This window comes from Musa acuminata, chromosome BXJ3-11 (genome assembly GCF_036884655.1).
Source record: "Musa acuminata AAA Group cultivar baxijiao chromosome BXJ3-11, Cavendish_Baxijiao_AAA, whole genome shotgun sequence".
Lineage (NCBI taxonomy): Eukaryota > Viridiplantae > Streptophyta > Magnoliopsida > Zingiberales > Musaceae > Musa > Musa acuminata.
This window is the reverse complement of record NC_088359.1, coordinates 23509799-23528557: the sequence shown is the minus strand read 5'-3', so window position 1 is coordinate 23528557 and position 18759 is coordinate 23509799. Positions and strand designations below refer to the sequence as shown.

Sequence of the window (18759 nt, the reverse complement as noted above, 5' to 3'; positions counted from 1 at the left end):
AAGCTTTTTTGATCAGAAAACTTGTGAACCTAAAATATAGAGATGGTGCTTCTATTGCTGAGCATTTGAATGAAATGCAGAGTATTACTAACCAGTTATCCTCTATGAAAATGTCTCTTGATGATGAGTTGCAGGCATTGTTACTTCTCAGTTCATTACCAGAAAGTTGGGAGACACTGGTGGTTTCCCTTAGTAATTCTGCGCCAGATGGTATTGTCACTATGAGTCAAGTAACAAGCAGTTTGTTGAATGAGGAGTTGAGAAGAAAGAGTTCAGCAACATTTCAGAATGATTCACAGGCACTTATCTCAGAGAACAGAGGAAGGTCAAAGTCTAGAAGCAGTTCACGTATGGGTAGGAGCAAGTCAAGATCAAGAAAAGATATTGTTTGCTATAACTGTGGTGAGAAAGGACATTACAAGGACCAATTTAGCAACCTAAGAAGAACAAGAAAAAGGGAAAAGAAGTGGAGTCTACAGAGTCAAAGGATAATACTACAGCTATAGTGCAGGGTGGTGATTATTTGATTTTGTCTCATTCTAATGATATTTTTTCTTGTGTGTGTCAGGATCTTGAGTGGGTGATTGACACAGGTGCTTCTTATCATGCTACACCTCGGAGAGAGTTTTTTGCTACATACAGGTCTGGAAACTTTGGTGTTGTCAAGATGGGCAACTATGGCACAGCAGACATCATTGGCATGAGTGATATCAATTTAAAGACCAACCTTGGCTGCAAGTTGGTACTTAAGGATGTGAGGCATGTGGTTGACTTGAGGCTGAATTTAATTTCAGTTGGAAGACTAGATGATGAAGAGTATGAAAGCAGATTTCACATAGGGCAATGGAAGCTCAGTAAGGGTTCTCTTGTTATAGCTAGTGGAAAGAAATGTCATACTTTGTACAGGTTGCAGGCTAAAGCTTATGGTGAACAGTTAAATGCTATAGAGAAAGACTTCAGTATGGAGTTGTGGCATAGGCGATTGGGACACATGAGCGAGAAGGGGCTGCAAGCTCTTTCCAAGAGAGAGGTATTACCAGATCTCGGAGGTATACATCTGAACCCTTGTATTGATTGTTTGGCTGGTAAACAACAGCGCAGACGCTTTCTCCATGAGTGTTTAAGCCGCCTTGATCTTGCTCGTCGCCACGGAAGAACCTCGGCAAAACCCTATCGGACTGCGCCGACAATCAAATAAAAAGCGCTGATGTATATTTACATGCACAACCCTCCCTTCTAACATATTTATACTTCGAAACTTGCATAGAGTTTCATTTGCTAGTGCTGCTTTGTCTAGAAAAATGCATGCCTTAGACCGTGTTTATACAGATGTATGTGGTCCTTTGATGACAAAAACTCCTAGTGGATCTGTTGATGTTCTTGGTATAAGTGGTGCACTTTATTTTGTCACTTTTATAGATGATTTTTCCAGAAAAGTTTGGGCTTATGCTTTGAAGACCAAAGATCAGGTTATTAATGTCTTCAAAGAGTTTCATGTTAGGGTTGAAAGGGAGACAGAAAGGAAATTGAAATGCATAAGATCAGATAATGGTGGTGAGTATGCGGGATTGTTTAATGACTATTGCAGGTCACATGGGATCCAACATGAGATGACAGTTCCTGGTACACCTCAGCATAATGCAATTGTAGAGAGGATGAACCGCACCATCATAGAAAAGATCAGATGTATGCTTTCACAGGCCAAGTTACCCAAAAGGTTTTGGGATGAGGCTTTGAGGACTGCAGTTGATGTGTTCAACTTATCACCATGTACAGCCCTAGATGGTGATGTTGTAGAGCATGTATGGTCAGGAAAAGATGTTTCCTACAAGCATTTGAGAGTGTTTGGTTGTCGTGCATTTGCACATGTTCCAGATAATGAGAGGTCCAAGCTGGATGGTAAGTCTAAAGAATGTATTTTTCTTGGTTACTCACATGATCAGTTTGGTTACAGGCTTTGGGATCCAGAAAAGCAGAAGGTGTTCAGGAGCAGAGATGTGGTCTTCTTTGAGGATCAAACCTTTGAGGATTTGAAGAAGAAGGCACCAGCCAAGACTTCTGCAGAAGGATTAGCAGATTGTGACCCAGTTATTCCTCCAGTATATCAGGGTGATGGGGGAGATGTGCAGGAAAATAGTGTAGAGCCTGATGTTGATTTACCTGCAGGACATGTTGAGCAAGAAGAAGTAGGAGAGCAAGTTCCCGCAGAACCTCAGTTGAGAAGATCTTCTAGACAACGTCAACCTTCCAGAAGATACTCTACAGATGAGTATGTGATGCTTACTGATGCAGGTGAACCAGAGAGTTACCAGGAAGTAGTTGAGAGTGAGCAGAAAGAGAAGTGGTTAGTTGCTATGCAGGAAGAGACGGATGCTCTTCAGAAGAACCACACTTATGATTTGGTGCTGCTACCAAATGGAATGAAGGCCTTGAAGAACAAGTGGGTTTTTAGGTTGAAGACTCAAGAATATTGTTCTCAACCAAAGTACAAAGCTAGATTGGTTGTGAAAGACTTTGGTCAAAAGAAAGGTATTGACTTTGAAGATATATTTTCTCCTATTGTTAAAATGTATTCTATTCATGTTGCTCTTGGTATTGCTGCTAGCCAGGACTTGGAGGTTGAGTAGTTAGATGTGAAGACAGCTTTCCTTCATGGTGATTTGGAGGAGGAAATTTATATGGAGCAACCAGAAGGCTTCAAAGTCAAAGGTAAAGATAATTTTGTCTGCAAGTTGAAGAAGAGCTTGTATGGGCTAAAGCAAGCTCCAAGACAATGGTACAGAAAGTTTGATTCATTTATGACAGAAAATGGATACAAAAGAACGGCTTCAGATCATTGTGTGTACATCAAATGGTTTGGTGAGGATTTTATTATTCTCTTACTTTATGTTGATGACATGCTTATTTTTGGGAAAGATATGTCTAAAATTGACAGGTTGAAGAAGGAACTGAGTGAGTCTTTTGCAATGAAGGACATGGGGCCAGCAAAGTAAATACTAGGCATGCAGATTTCTCGTGATAGGAAAAACAAGAAGATTTGGTTGTCACAGAAGAAATACATCGAGAAGGTATTGGAAAGATTCAGTATGAGCAATGCAAAACCAGTTGGTTCTCCTCTTGCAGGTCACTTCAAGTTGTGCTAAGAACAGAGTCCGTTAAGTGATGAGAAAAAGGAGAAAATGCAAAAGGTTCCTTATGCTTCAGCAGTTGGAAGTTTAATGTATGCAATGGTATGTACGAGGCCGGACATTGCATATGCAGTGGGTGTTACTAGCAGATTTCTTGCAAATCCAGGCAAAGAGCACTGGGCAGCAGTGAAGTGGATTTTTAGATATCTCAGAGGGAGCTCTAAGGTTTGTTTAAGCTTTGGAAGTGGACCACCTATGTTGACAGGTTACACAGATGTAGATATGGCAAGAGATATAGATACAAGGAAGTCCACTTTAGGTTATGTACTTACTTTTGCAGGGGGAGCTGTGTCATGGCAATCCAGGTTACAAAGGTGTATTGCTCTCTCCACCACAGAAGTAGAATATATTGCTGCTACAGAGGTATGCAAAGAAATGTTATGGATGAAAGAATTCTTACAAGAATTGGGGTTGAAACAGAAAAATTATGTGGTGCATTGTGACAGCCAGAGTGTCATCCATTTGTGTAAGAACTCAATGTTTCATTCCAAGTCAAAGCATATAGATGTCAGATACCACTGGATTCGAAATGTATTTGAAGAGAAGCAGTTGTAACTTCAGAAAATTCATACAGATGACAACGGAGCAGACATGTTGACGAAGACCTTACCAAAAGAAAGATAGGAGATATGCCGACAGTTGGTCGGCATGGCTTCACATTGAGGAGTCATGGGACAGCCTCCCTTATGGGCTGAAGGGGGAGGTTGTTGGGCTGATAGCCCATATTCAGCCCATGTGGGCTAGGGCAACCCACAGCCTACACCCCCTCTTAACCTAACCCTAATTAAGATTAGGGGGGTGTGGTGGTTGCGTTTTTAGAAGCAGAAAAGGCTATAAAAAGGTAGCAACGAGGCAGATCTTGAGGGCCATGGGATTCCAAAGAGAAAGAAAGGGAAGAAGACAAGGACAACGCAGAGAGACTGTTCTCAATCATCTAGCAGTTTTCTCATCTCAGGTTAGATCAAATCTACAGTAGACTCTTGCTGTGATTACTTAGGGAGGTTTCAGATATTGTGGGCAGTGACGTGATCCTTGTATCTCAGTTATTCTCTTGTGGTTGTTGCTAGGGTTTAAGGCAAGAGATTGAGATTTGTATATTCATTATTCTCATAGTGGATTATCTCTAGTTTGCCCTGTGATTTTTACCCTTCACATTGAAGGGGTTTTCCACATTTATCTTGGTGTTATGTTTGATTGCGTTTCTATTTTATTCCACTGCGTATTATGGTCTTCTAGTATTTGTTCATATACAAAGGTTATTCCTCTTTATATCCCCATCACCAAGGTCGAACTTATAGCCGGCGAGGCACTCCGCGATGGTTCCGCGGCAGTCGGAGAGGGAAGGGTTCCAGCCCAGGGGCAGCTGACCCTCCACTCCTTTTCCCCTCTCCCCTCCGGCAACGGTGATGAAGAGGAGGAAGATGAGCGTAACGGTGAGCAAAGGGAATGTCTTCGTTGGTCTCGCCATGTGTTGGTTGCTTCGTCTTACTTCTCCCCCTATTCCCCTCTCTAAGAGAAAAGAAACAAGGAAGAGAACTCTATCGCTCGCTCGCTCTCTCTCTCTCTGTGGTCCTAATATATATACATATATATTGTAAATAGTAATAATGGAAATAAAAAAACATTTTTTGAAAAAATGAATTCATAGTGATATTTTAAAATAGTTTTTATAATTTTTAATTTTATTGGAGGATGGAAGGAAATAGGAACAGCATGAATATACTTTGATTGCAAATATTGAGTTTGGATGCTGAATATTAAATTTGACTATGAAGAGCTTGAAAATTGGTGAAAACAATTGAGTTTGATTGGTATAAATTTTCAACCAAATTTTTTACTGATAATTTTTTCTTAAAGGAACATATCAAATGAAAACTGAAGACCGAGACAGGTGAAGAATAATTAATGGTCACATCAATTTAGATTGCATCCACACACACATTCCAACATCATGCAGGCCACCTTCACTTTGTAGTAGTCCACCACTCTTGGGGATGTAACGTGATTATATGCTGAGATAGTCAAACTTCTTGTTTGCAGTCCACCCTATGATCATTTTATTCATTTATTTTTAAATTTTCTGTTTGCAGTTATCATCATCATTCTATTTATTCATTTCTCCCATCACTCAAAGTTCAATCATTATAAATGACTAGATTTAATACACATCAAATTATAATTTTATGTGAGGGGCTTTATTAATTTATATGGTGTAGAAGTATTAAAAGAGCATGAGGAGAGAACATCGAGAACCTATGACCATCGACTCTTCCCGACTTTGTTTCTTTTCTCTCTCTCTCCCCAAATATCCTCAAGTCCTCAACCCCTCTCCTCTTTCTTTAGGGGTAAAACTTTTTTTTTTTTTTTTCCTGAAAGGGATGAGGAAGTAATGAGCAAGAACTTTGACTATTGTTGAGGGACAGTCCAAAGGAATTCTTGTCATCTCCAAGATGAATGCCCAACCAATTCAAGCCTTTAATTGTCCATGAATCAAGCAAGCATTTATTCACCATATATGTAAGTATAATTTTCTCTATTAGTGTTGAGTCATAGAAATTGCTCTTCTTTTTTGCTATCATTTCTTTATGATGATATGAATGTAATTTTATCTGCGGTCACTTCTTTTTATTTTTTACTTTTAGTATTTTATCTTCTTGAATGGTCTTTCCGATGATAGGTTTACTAATTTAAAATTTACTTGATGCAATCATCAATATAGTATCTATCGAGTGTCAGCTAAATTTAAAAAAAATCTTATTAACTCAATTTGAAAGTTAGTGCATAATGACATAATCATCTTTCATCTCTCTGAAATAGCTTAGAATCATCCATTTTCTTTCATTAAACTAAGATCAATTCTCTAAATAGCTCAAAAAGTTCTCTAACTTTAAGTTTAACACATTAACCGCTTAATTTTGACTTTTAATCTTTTATTAAATATTCTTAGGCTAATATTTGTTGTGGATAAGATAGCTCTCCTATCCATAAAAATCTGCGCTCTTTTCTCAAAGAGATTAACCATTAGATAAATATAAAATAAAAAAGCCTAAAATACTAAATTAAGGTCACCATGAAGGCTATCTCATCCTTGAGCAAAATGACTCTTTTAATACTCATAACTGATTCTAAATTTATTGGGTTAGATCAGCTTTACCAACAAGTTATCTGCCCTTAATAGATGACTTTATATCAAATGATAAATTAGATCAAAGTCCAATGAAGGAGACAAAAACATTAACTAAATTAGGCTCATAAAATCCAATGACTATCCTGCATAAACACTAACTTTATTCTTCATATATTATATAAACACTAACTACGCATTCCCAATTGGAGCCATTGACCTTCTTTTCCAACGATTTTAATTTTTGATCACTCATCGTTAATTTAACCTTTCTCAGAAATCAAATTGGCTCTTTCCTAAATGGGGGTAGGTAAAAGCTCTAGTTCGGATGGTCTTAATATTAAATTTTATAATAAATTTTAGAATGAGATTAAAGATAACCTATTAGCTTCCATTGTTGAATTTCATTCTAGTGTCTTCATCCTTGGAAGTTCAGGTCATACTTGGCCTACATCCTTAAATCCTCCAATGTTGTCCATATTAAGGAATTTAGACTCATTGCGCTTTGCAATATGGCCTACAAAATCTTTACAAAATTTCTTGCCAATCATCTCAAAATGCACATAAGCAAGTTGATTAGCCCTGAACAATTGACTTTTATTAAGGTAAAAATATTTTTGATAACATCTTGATAGTTTCTAAGCTTGGTCATAGTGTTTATACAAGAGTAAAAACCCCACATGTTCTCTTAAAGTTAGATCTTAAAAAGCCTTCGATTCAATTTCTTGGGATACAATAAAAAAATTTCTAAATCTTTATGGATGGTAACTTATGTCGCCTCACCTTCTTTTGTCTGTTTAATCAGTGGCCAATATTCAAATTTATTCAAAAGTAGTCATGGGATCCGGTAGAGGGCTCCCTTATCTGTCTATTATTTTATAATTATCCAACAAATTATTTGTGCTCTCATTACTCGAGCGATTCGAGGAAGGGATCATACTTATTTTAACATTAAAGATATCTATATTTTTCATCTTATATTTGTGGATGATCTTCTCCTTGCCTTTAAAGTAAACTCCAAATCTTGCTCTTAGATCCTAAAAATCTTAAAAATTTTTGAATTCCTTATCTAAGGTCAATCTTGATAAATCCTCACACCAATCCAATCATTAAACATTTTATATGAGCAACTTAGATATAAAGGAAGGAAGCTAGCCTTTCAGATATTATGGAACCTATCAATCCAAGGGTTAGCTTCCATATTGGTACTAAAGCATTTTGATTGATAAGACTTTGAGAAAAATTCAAGGATAGTACAAGTTCCTCTTCTCTCAAACTAGCAAACTTATCCTCCAAAACTCTATCATCAAAGCTGCCTATTCATATCCTTTTTAGCTTTTGGATATCAGATAAGTATATCTCTAAGTCCTCGAAGCTTTCTAAATCTTCTTTTGAGATGATAATCAAAAGAGCAAGAAACATCTTATTAGTTGGAGCACTATAATGCCACCTTTAGACCAAGGGGGTCTTGATATTCGGGACCTCCTTATTGTTAATAAAGTCATTTGTATCAAACGATTTCATTCTTGTCAAACTCCTATGACTCTTTTGGGTTAAATTGTTCCTGGCTAAAATATCATCCCTTATATCTCTGGTCATTGCCTAATTTAAATAGGTCCTCCACTTCCTACAAATATATACCTAGGCTTGGACAAGCACACCCTTGGGTAATGGCAACAATAAACAAAGTTTCTAGGCACCTTTCTGAATACTACACTAACCAAATACGATCGTGTTGGAGGATGATTTGGTACCTTAAAAGTTATTCTGATTTTTTCTTGAAAACTCTCTTGAAATTATCTACCTATCTCCAATTATATGTCTGGTTTTATGCATTGCTAATAAGATTCTTATCATGTCTGTCATTTACACATTGATTCTACTTCTCATATTATGTTGGATTGTCGTTTCACATATGATTATTGGACCGTTTTACATGGCATCGTCAGCTCACGTTCTCTTTCTTTTTCTCCTAGTCAAAGGGGTCTTGGCTTGACAAGGGATCTACTGTTGATGCTTCCTTTAAAAACCAATTACAAAGTATCATCTTTATCTCATTTTGGTTTTTTAGAGCAATGGTAATGATGTCAAATATCATAATCGCTCTACCAATATTAACTCGGATGAATGAGGCCCTATTGGTTGCTAATGATTATTTTGAGTCCGCTCAGGTTCCTGAGGGCCCAGTTGGGGCCATAGGAGACTGCCTATGGGACACACATGTAAGCTTTTAGCATATTCTAGCTGTTGACGGCTCATTTGTCTCTATTGACCTCCTTGTACGTGCTAGTTTTCGCATAATGGATGCTGCAAACTCACCTTGCTGGCTTGGTGTGGTCCAAGCAAGACAACTAACCCTCTCATGATAGGAAGCTCTAGCACCTGTTGGAGGGCCTCAAACAATTGATTGTCTTCATCTAACTCACCATCATATAAAGTCTGACTCTTTGTATTGCGGATTATCTTTGATTCTCACTGATTTAATATAACTCAAATTACTTACTGATATGCTAAACCATAAATGGCAACAAGTCCTTTAAACTCTCTAGTTGGGTGGCACCAAAAGAACTAATTGGCCCTTGATGCTCTGCTGCTTCATTCGACAGTGATGAATGGTCTTCGGAGAGTAAAGCAATAGATGAAGACAAGTTCAACGGAGTTCACATGAAAGATGTAGTAGTCTCACATGACCTGATTTCAGTATATAATCATCTCAACATAGTGTGAGATGATTCAGTATGTAGTCTGACATGGTCTGACTGAAACCACTTGTATTGCGGGTTAGATCCAATTATATCACCCGAATAAATTACATGATATCTGGTCTCATATAATCTCTTCCTTTGACGCACTCGAATAATTTTCTTTCACATAGAATATTAGTTCATTATGAATGATACATGTTATGAGATTAAATAAAAATGTTAAAATAGACTAACACGTTTCGTGACAATATCAAATCCAAACAAAAATATTCTATCCCTTTCCTTCACTTATATAATCTTAATTTTCTTGCACATAGGGTTTAATCTTGATGAAAGGTGATGAAGAGGAGGTCATTAAAAAATATAGAGCCAAAACATAAGGTCCGACCAATTGACTCAATGAATATGAATTTCATCAAATCATTTTATTGTTCGAATTTGATGATTATATATTTACCGATTGATGGATTTAATAATTTTTTTCATTCATTTTTATCTCGTTTTAAATGTGCACTGATAGTGTACTATTTCACTTTTTTTTTTTCTATTTATGCTTTCTAGAGATAGATGGTAAGGAAATTTTATGATGGTGATGCAATCGGAGCATTTAGAGGCAAAGATGTTCTTTGTTTCCTTATAAGAAAAGCAAACATCGTAAGATATCAGCGGACATGACATTGATATAAAAGCTAATCAGAATGAAGATCCGAGTCTCCATGTATCGCTCTTAGAATTCAATCCATCATCCATAAACCACCATTGTTTATTCTATCCTAAATCATTTTTCTGCCATCGTCGAGGTGTGCTTTAAAATGGAAAAGTTTTGTAGGTAATGATAAATAATGGAGAGGAGGCGACGCAATATTGCATTCCTGTTCCTAATGCATGCATAAGGTGAAGACGAGTGATTCATTCCTAGAGAGAGAAGAAGACCACCACTTCCTTACTATGTGATGATGGAGAACAAATCTAATTATCTAAGTATTCATTCCTTATGTTGTCTAAAATTATACCGAAGATAGGAGTGTTATCCAGAATGATGTATGAACGAGATAATTTGGGGTTATAAGCAGCAACTTGCCACATCTCCTCCTCCTATGAAGATCGTAATATGTCCAAACAATTTCTTTCCTAAGCAAACATCTATATATTCCCTTCACACTGTGTGTCGTAATAGGGAATGACGATTGCGTCCGATCAATCGACGTAACGCCAATCCTCCATTAGCGCTCTATAAATGGAGGAGCAAACAACCCACGGTCCCTCAGCAGCAGCCAGCACACTGCACTACCGTGACACCCGCCATGTCAGCATCCGCGTCTGTGCTCTCTCTCTCCTTTCTATTCCTCATCTCTTTTGGGCTGGTCGGCCTCTCCCATGCCGCTTCCAAATGCTCCGTGCCGACGCCGCTGATCAACATCCCCATCTTCCCTACCGACATCGACCTGCTGCAGTTCGCGCTTAACCTGGAACACATGGAGGCCGACTGGTTCTTGTACGGCGCGCTCGGCTACGGCCTCGACGCCGTCGCTCCTGAGCTCGTCATGGGCGGACCTCCGCCCATCGGCGCCACCAAGGCTAATCTTGATAACGTTACCAACGCCATCATGGCTGAGTTTGGATATCAGGAAGTCGGTCATCTCAGGTAGGTAACGCATGATACATATATGTCGTACTTGCTGTGTTTCATTACGATGATTCTGTTCTCGCTTCTCAGGGCGATCAAATCGTTGGTGGGTGGCTTCCCCAGGCCAGTGATCGATCTCAGCGGCAAGCACTTCGCCAAGATATTTGATGACGCTTTTGGATTCCATCTCGACCCTCCCTTCGACCCCTACCTCAACAGCGTCAACTACCTGTTGGCCTCGTACGTAATCCCCTACGTTGGGCTCGTTGGCTACGTGGGCGCCAACCCCAACATCAACGGTTATCTCTCCAAGAGAGTAAAATACCCCTTCAACTAATCTCTCTCTCCTTCTCCCTATATATATATATATATATATATATATATCTCCGTCTCTTCTATGTGTAGCTACACAGCGGATGCAGAAAACTAACCGTATCCGATGTACTGTCTACTTGGTGCAGCTTCTTGCGGGACTGTTGGCAGTTGAATCTGGGCAAGATGCAGTTATAAGAACCCTACTGTATGAGCGAGCGAATGAGGTCGTCCAACCTTACAAGAACCTAACAGTGGCAGAGTTCACCACGAAGGTGTCAGAGCTAAGGAACAAGCTGGCTTCTTGTGGTGTCAAAGACGAAGGCCTTCTCGTCCCCGTCGGCTGGGGTGCCGAGAACAAGACCAACAGCAACGTACTATCGGCCAACGTCAACTCGGTCGCTTACAAGAGGACACCAGCGGAGATCCTTCGGATCGTTTATGGCACCGGCGATGAGGGTACGCCTGGAGGCTTCTTGCCGAAGGGTGGTGATGGCGCCATTGCCAGAGGTCTTCTTAAATTTGCTTAGATTAAATGTATGTAATTGACAGTGGCGATGCCATATAAATGACAATAAAAATACGGCAGTCGAAGATCCATTTTGCAAGTGCCAGTTATGATTCCTTCTACAACAGTGGACTACGCAACCGGCAACGGACAAGTGCATGCGATACTACTTCAGTTAATTTGTCCTCTTATCCCAAATCTTTGAAATACCGATTTGAATAGTCCAAGACAATGAACAGCGCATAGTGAGTTAGTGCAATGATCAACTTGCTTTAGGAATATATTAAAGTTATATAGATTTCTAGATCCAACTTAACCACAAGCGCATCTGGTGTAGTGGTATCATAGTACCCTCCCACGGTACTGACCGGGGTTCGATTCCCCGGATGCGCATTTTTTTTGTCTTCCACCGGCTATATATGTGTAAAGTATCGGCAACTTCTCCTTCCTAACCCTACGGGGAAGAAAAGGATACTTGTTCCTGTTGTCCGTGCCATGTTTGCTGCTTCATTTTTCGTCTTTGGTAGATATCTTCACCACAAAGCAAGGAAGGAACAACTCCCGCATGCTTACCTTATTGCATCTGCTAATTTCCTGCCACAGTACTACTCCATGCGGTGGGCTCAAACTCTTTCCTTCCTTGCAGGCCTCTCCTCCTTGGGTCTGTTCACCTTGCTGGAAATGAAGAAATGGCACAGGCGGCAGATCATGGAGGAGAAGCTACGGCTCATCAGCGAGGCTCTCGAGCAAGCCGAGAAGACGACGATAAGGTTCCAAGAAAGGCATGACAGGATCCTCTTCCAGATCAACTCGCACTACCTGTGCCGTCGGGAGATGGAAGAAGCTCTCGCCGGTGCTCAGAAAGCCATGAACGAAGCCCTTAAGTTCTGCGTCGATCTCCGCCAGATGCAGATGAAGATTCTCGCTTCATATTCTCGTGGTGTTGATCATGCATTCTCCATCATGCGTAGAAACTATAATCATCATTCGTGACTGTACCATCACCTTGCTATATATTGTAATTCATCAATTTATTGAATGATCTGATCACCAAGTGCAACACAAATGAGATTGAGTTCAGGTCAATCCGCTCATCTTGCTACCTGACAGTCTCTGTCCCTTCAATTAATTTTCTGCAATCTCTGTCAAAAGACCAACCTGCAAACCTTGACAGGGCATCGTATACGTCGAGCACCTTACGGCTTCTCCACGCCCTCCGCCACCACCTTCTCGTCCGGGACATCGCCGTAGAGGACAGGGACCACGTGAAAGAAGATAGGCAAGATGCCTTTCTCATGTTAATGAGTCTCCACTGTAGTCCTATTTAATTATGTAAGATATATTATAGATATTATTGGATTCTGATTATGGTTATTGGTCAATAGAAAAAAGTTCATATAGGATTCTTTAGGATATAACCTCAATGAGAGGAACTCTCCTAATAACTTATCCTAGACCCTTCGCTCTTGCCTATAAATAGACAGGACCTTTAGGGAGCTAAGTGTATCATCAGAGTAGCATCTCAAAAATTGAGAGATTAAGGTTTTTCTCTAATCTCCCTCTCCCATGAAAAGATAGGAAGAGAGGAGAAGGATCTAGTTTTCCTTGCAGATCCTTGTAGATTGATATTTCAGATCCGAAGATGAAGCGCTTGTAGATCAGATAAGGTACACTTCGTAATATTGTTAGATTCAATTTATTTGATTTCAATCTTGGCATAAAAGTTTTCCGCATTATAGATAACATGATTACAGATTTTATGCTAATAATTACAGATTTTATGCTAATAATTCATCGGATGTTATTGATCTGTTTTTTCTATATGATTTGCTCTATTACTGAGCAATGTATAATTTTATGTTTGATCAATGAATTTATTGTTTACTATCATCGATGTTATTGAGACGATCATCTCTGTTGATCGTTGTCGACAAAGGGCATGTACCACCTTGCAATCGCGCATCACGGTCGTGCACGGGCAGTGGTCTGCTTGCGAGCAGTGGCAGCACCACGGGCATCCCGTACCGCTTGTAAACGTCGTGCCCGTGGAAGGTAGCGGCTGCACTCCAGGCGGCGGCTACCCTCACGCATAATGGTGGCGCTCGCAGAAGGCGCCTGCGGAAGGGCGGTGGCCGCAGATGGTGGCAGCCGCTGCCCCCGTGGAAAGAGGTCAGCGGCAGCGGCCGTGCTAAGGCGGCGGCCAAGCGTGGGCAGGAACCGCGGCAGTCGTGTGCAGGTAGTGGCAGCGGTCGCGTGTGGGCACAAGCAGCGCCGTGGCGTGACAACCGTGCACTGGCGGCGGCCCCGCACTGAGTTTATAATTACTATATAAACTAATAAAAGAATATCTTCACAATAAAGTATTACTTTTGTAGCAAATAAAGTTATATGAAGAAGAAATATATTATAAGATTTGATTTGAAATGAAAGAGGTATAATTATAACCTTTGTATGGTTCAAATCAAATATTACGGATATTATTGATGAATTAATTTAATGTTTCATCATATGTTACTAATAATAAATATTTTTATTAAAATAAAAGAAAAAATAAAGAGGGATAAAACTAAAAGAGAATGAGATATTTATCAATGTAGGGGATCATTTTAAAGTGAAAGCGTTATTAGTTTGTATTTATCGCTTATATCTAAAGATGATTCAATTTGATAAATCTTGAGAATCCATGTTATGTTTTTAAAATTTTGGGAATTTAAATTCTTTACCTAGAATTGTTATAATATTATTTCCCTTTTGGTGGTTGTAAACTTACTGTGATTCAATAAAATTAACCTTTGAATTCTGTATAATAGTCTATACAGAATTAATATGAATCATAAGTTTATAATGATCCAAGAATTAAATATTGAATGTAGTTTTATAAACTCCTTGATATTATGTTTATCACTATATGCTTTTGTCTCATTAAAGAAAGACATTTTATCACCATATAAATAATCTGTTGAGATATGATTATATATATCTAATTCATGTAAAGTCTATGACCGTTTACACTCTTGAAGTATATATAAATGAAGTTGATAAACAATTAGATAGAAAAGTCAAGATCATCATGTCTGACAAGGGTGATAAATTTTATGGTATTTATGATGAACCCAATTCTTTTGCTAGATTCTTAGAAAAATAAGGTATATGATTTACCAGATGTGTTACAATAGAATATGATTACTGAAACATGTCATCGTACCTTATAGATATGATTAGGAGCATGATAGATTATTCTTTTGTACCCAAATCAATTAGAGAAGAAGCTCTAAGGACAACTATGTATATCTTGAATGGTGTTCCTAGTAAGTAAATTACATGACTTCTTTTAAGTTATGAAATGATAGAAAACCGAACTTAAGATATTTATATATTTGAGATTATCTTATGGAGATAAGAATCTTCAACTCACATAAAAGAAAATTAGATTTAATAATTATTTTTGAATATTTTATTATCTATTCAGAAAAATTTAAAGGGGTACATATTTTATTGCTCTAATCATTGTACGATGACAATTAAATCTGGTAACATAAGATTCTTATAAAATAGTAAATAAGTGGGAGTGAAAATCTCGAAATTTAATTTTGATATAGAGGAGATACAAGTTAATACTTCTTTATTATTCGAGAGATTGTTGTTACTCAAATCATTAAATGATTTGATGAAAGTAAACAACAAAATAACATTACTAAACTCCCACATTATATTGATATCATTATTAATGGTTTTGTAGAACACCCATAATTGATAACTTTGATAATATCTTAAAGGGGAAGGAATCATGTCATTTATGGTTATTATGTTGTATATCTATAAGAATTATATTATGATATAGGAATAAGAATGGATCCCTTATTTTTGTCACGGGTCATGAAAAGTAATGATTCTAAAAAGTAATATAATGCAATAAAAGAAGAGTTAAAATCAATAACTAGAATGATATCTGATAAATTTATCGAATTGTCCAATAATAGTAAAAGAGTCTATTATATAAATGTGACTTAAAGGATAATGTCGAACGATATAATGGTCAGACTTATGGTTAAAAGTTTTACTCATAAGGAATGTATCGACCATAATGAGATTTTTAATGAACTCGTTAAGAATCATCATGACATTAGTGATTCATTATGAGTTTAAGTTATATCATAATGATATGAAAATAGTTTTAAAAAATCTAGCTTTATATGGGTTACTCTAAATGATTTACAAAGAAAATGAAAGAAATATAAAGTTTGGTATGCAAATTCAGAAATCAATTTATGACCTTAAATAAGTTTCAAGATAATGATATATAAAGGTTCTTCATATCATAAATACTATTAATCAGTATTTATATCAGTGGAAGCAAGTTTATTATATTGGTCTTATATATGGATAATATTTTGCCTTACCAATAGTGATCTTGATTTATTATACTAAATCAAGAATTTGTCACTAAGAGTTTTAAAATGGTCGATATGAATGAGACATCTTATATTGAGTAATTCAAGGATAGACCTCAATGATTATGAAGATTATCTTAAAAAGGATATATCAATCGAGTCTTGAAATGATTTTAATATACAACTTTGTTCAGTATATCATAAAAGCAAAATTTTAGTCAATAGTAAATGCTTGAAAATGACTTGAAAAGAATCAGATAAAGAAGATATTCTTTGTATATGCGTAATTGAAAGTCTATGCTCAAGCTTGTGTTAGAAAAGATATCAGTTTTTACAATTAAAATGTTGGGTATATATTGAAGTCACCCAAAAATAAAAACATTAAAGAACTAATAAGATATCCGGAAGGGACAAAAGATTATATGCTCACATGCATGAAATTATATCAGCTTGAAATAATGGTATTTTTCAAATGCTGATTATATAAATTGTCTCGATAATAGGAAGTCCATCTTACGGTTAATATCTATGTCAATTAGATGGGTAATTTATTATTATTAATAATAGAAGTTGATTTTGTGGCATGCTTTGAGGCCACTAATCAAATTTTTTACTGCAAAATTTTTATCTCAGGACTTGGTGTAGTCATACTCAATTACCAAGTCGTTGAAGATATTTTATGACATTGCAGTAATTTTCTTCTCTAAGAATGACAAGTACTATTGCATCTATATGCATTATGGTATAAAGTACTTGATGGTTAGAGAAGATGAGTCCAGAAACATATAATGTCAATTAATTACTTGAGTTCCACTGTATTGATTGCTGATCTATTTACTTAGGACTTATAGTCTAAAGTATTTTGAAAGAACATGTTCGTATGATTAGGTTTGTGAGCAACCCATAAAGGATATGGTGATGCATGTTTTAGTGGATACTATAATTAACATTCTTACTTACGTACTTAAAGTTATTTATTTTTGCTATCCTATTCATAATTATATATGTACATATTATAGTTGAATGTGATGACAGGATTGTTTTGACAAGATAAATTATAGGGGTTATTTTGGACTGCATTAGGAAAGGCTAACAGTATTACGGTACATAGAAGGAAGTGTGACACTAATGACATACAACAGCTACGACTCATGTATATAGTTTTTTCAAAAATTTCAGAATCCAATTGAGTTAAATTATTTTTAAATAAATTTTATTTATTTATTTTTAATTTTTAAGTATTTTTTATCTTACCAAGAGCCAAGTGGGAGAATGTTAGATTATGTGACCCTATTTAATTAGATAAGATATATTATAGATATTATTGGATTCTGATCATGGTTATTGGTCAATAAAAAAGAAGTCAATGTTAAAATAGGATTCCTCAGGAGATAACAGAGGAATTCTCCTAATAACTTATCTTAGACCCTCTGCTCTCACCTATAAATAGACAAGACCTTTATGGGCCTAAGTGTATCATCAGAGTGCATCTGAATAGCATCTCAGAAATTGAGAGATTAAGGTTTTTCTCTCCATCTCCCATAATCCCTTAATCCATCAATCTACGTGGTCCTGTGAAAAGAGAGGAGAAGGAGAGAAGTGCTTGTAGATCAGGTTTATTTTTCTGAATAACAAAAAAAAAAATACACTTTGTAATATTATTAGTTCCAATTTATTTGATTTCAATCATAACATTAAAAATAAAAAGTACATTTTATGCTAATATCCACTTCCAACCAAAGTCCACCATTGCCGACTCCTCCAAGCTGCCCTCCCTCGGCAGGTCCGGCCCTGACGATTTGTACTTTCGCTGCACGTACCTCGAGATAGCTCTTGATTCTGAGTTCAAGATTTTTCCTCGAAAAGCATTACCAAATCAAGGGCATATATGTCTAAAAGTACATCTTCCGCTGTCTCTTATGCCACTCACCAAAAACGCAAAAGGTCTCCGTCCTCCAAGACCGGCACGAGGCCAAAGGGCTGCAAGAATCACGCGGGGGTAAAGGTGAGACGATGATCGAGACATGCATGCTGTTGATTCACGCGGGGGGAGGTTTGGTTTCGCTTACGTTTCCGGCGAGATGGTGAGGGGACTTTTGCTCGCGGGTGAAACAAGTCCACGGGCACCAGCTGGTACTCCGCCCCCATCTCCTCCAAGCACAGGAGCACGCGCGCCGTAGCCGCCGATATCGCTGGCCCTTACACCTTCACCGCCATGATCTCTTCTTACTTTCCCTCTTACGAGAATGCCTGGGATAGGCATCACGTATTTGTAGAAGAAGGGCGACGACACGCTGGTTGTTTCCACGTTATAATTACTCTGGTCTTTTCTTAATCTTTCTTTCTATCACAGACGATTGACTCCATCGCCCGTCGTTGGTCGACCGGAGAGCCAATAAATGCCTCTTCTCTTGGGTGTTGGAAGGTCAGTCCACGCGCATCTCGTAGCATCTACCACTAGTTTCCCTATACGAACCCATGGTCGAATAATTCGCATACTTTGCCCAACATTAAGCGTTGATCGAAGTCAATCGTAAAGGAGATGTCAAAAGGAATATTAGTAGTTTTGAATTGGGTAAGCAACTGCTCATCACCTCATATAGAAAACTCCTAAACATAACGATCAATCAATGACTTGAGTTGGGTCTTACGAGTAGGTTTAACGAAGTCAACAAAGTACTACTATTACTTTGATTAATTATGACCATACGTAGTACAGTTTATAATGAGGAGGAGAGCGTAACGAGCTGTATACACTTTTCCTCCATAATTTGGTATGTCAATTAAACCTTCAACTAATTGCAAGGGCATATGAAAGTGTTTTAGGTTTTACAAGAATGCATACAGACTTCAATTCGGAGGGATCAAATATACTGGGGTCTTGATCATGAATTCACAGTGATG

The 18759-nt window shown here is 37.6% G+C and overlaps 1 protein-coding gene and 1 non-coding gene across 2 annotated transcripts; both read left to right on the top strand.

Moving 5' to 3' along the window:
- The first annotated feature begins 10321 nt into the window (after window positions 1-10321).
- On the top strand, window positions 10322-11486 carry LOC135652990 (ferritin-like catalase Nec2). The gene is made up of 3 exons (XM_065174395.1): window positions 10322-10662; window positions 10735-10960; window positions 11106-11486. The coding sequence occupies exons 1-3, from the start codon at window positions 10322-10324 to the stop codon at window positions 11484-11486; spliced, it is 948 nt and encodes a 315-aa protein (XP_065030467.1).
- Window positions 11487-11786: 300 nt separating this feature from the next.
- Window positions 11787-11857, top strand: TRNAG-CCC (transfer RNA glycine (anticodon CCC)). Its single transcript has one exon. It is a non-coding gene; the product is annotated as a tRNA-Gly (tRNA).
- The last annotated feature ends 6902 nt before the right edge of the window (window positions 11858-18759 follow it).

Coding starts and splice junctions, on each gene's coding strand:
- LOC135652990 (XM_065174395.1), top strand. CDS start 10,322: ATGTCAGCATCCGCGTCTGTGCTCTCTCTCTCCTTTCTATTCCTCATC. Junction 10,663..10,734: donor CAGGAAGTCGGTCATCTCAG/GTAGGTAACGCA, acceptor CTCGCTTCTCAG/GGCGATCAAATCGTTGGTGG. Junction 10,961..11,105: donor ACGGTTATCTCTCCAAGAGA/GTAAAATACCCC, acceptor TACTTGGTGCAG/CTTCTTGCGGGACTGTTGGC.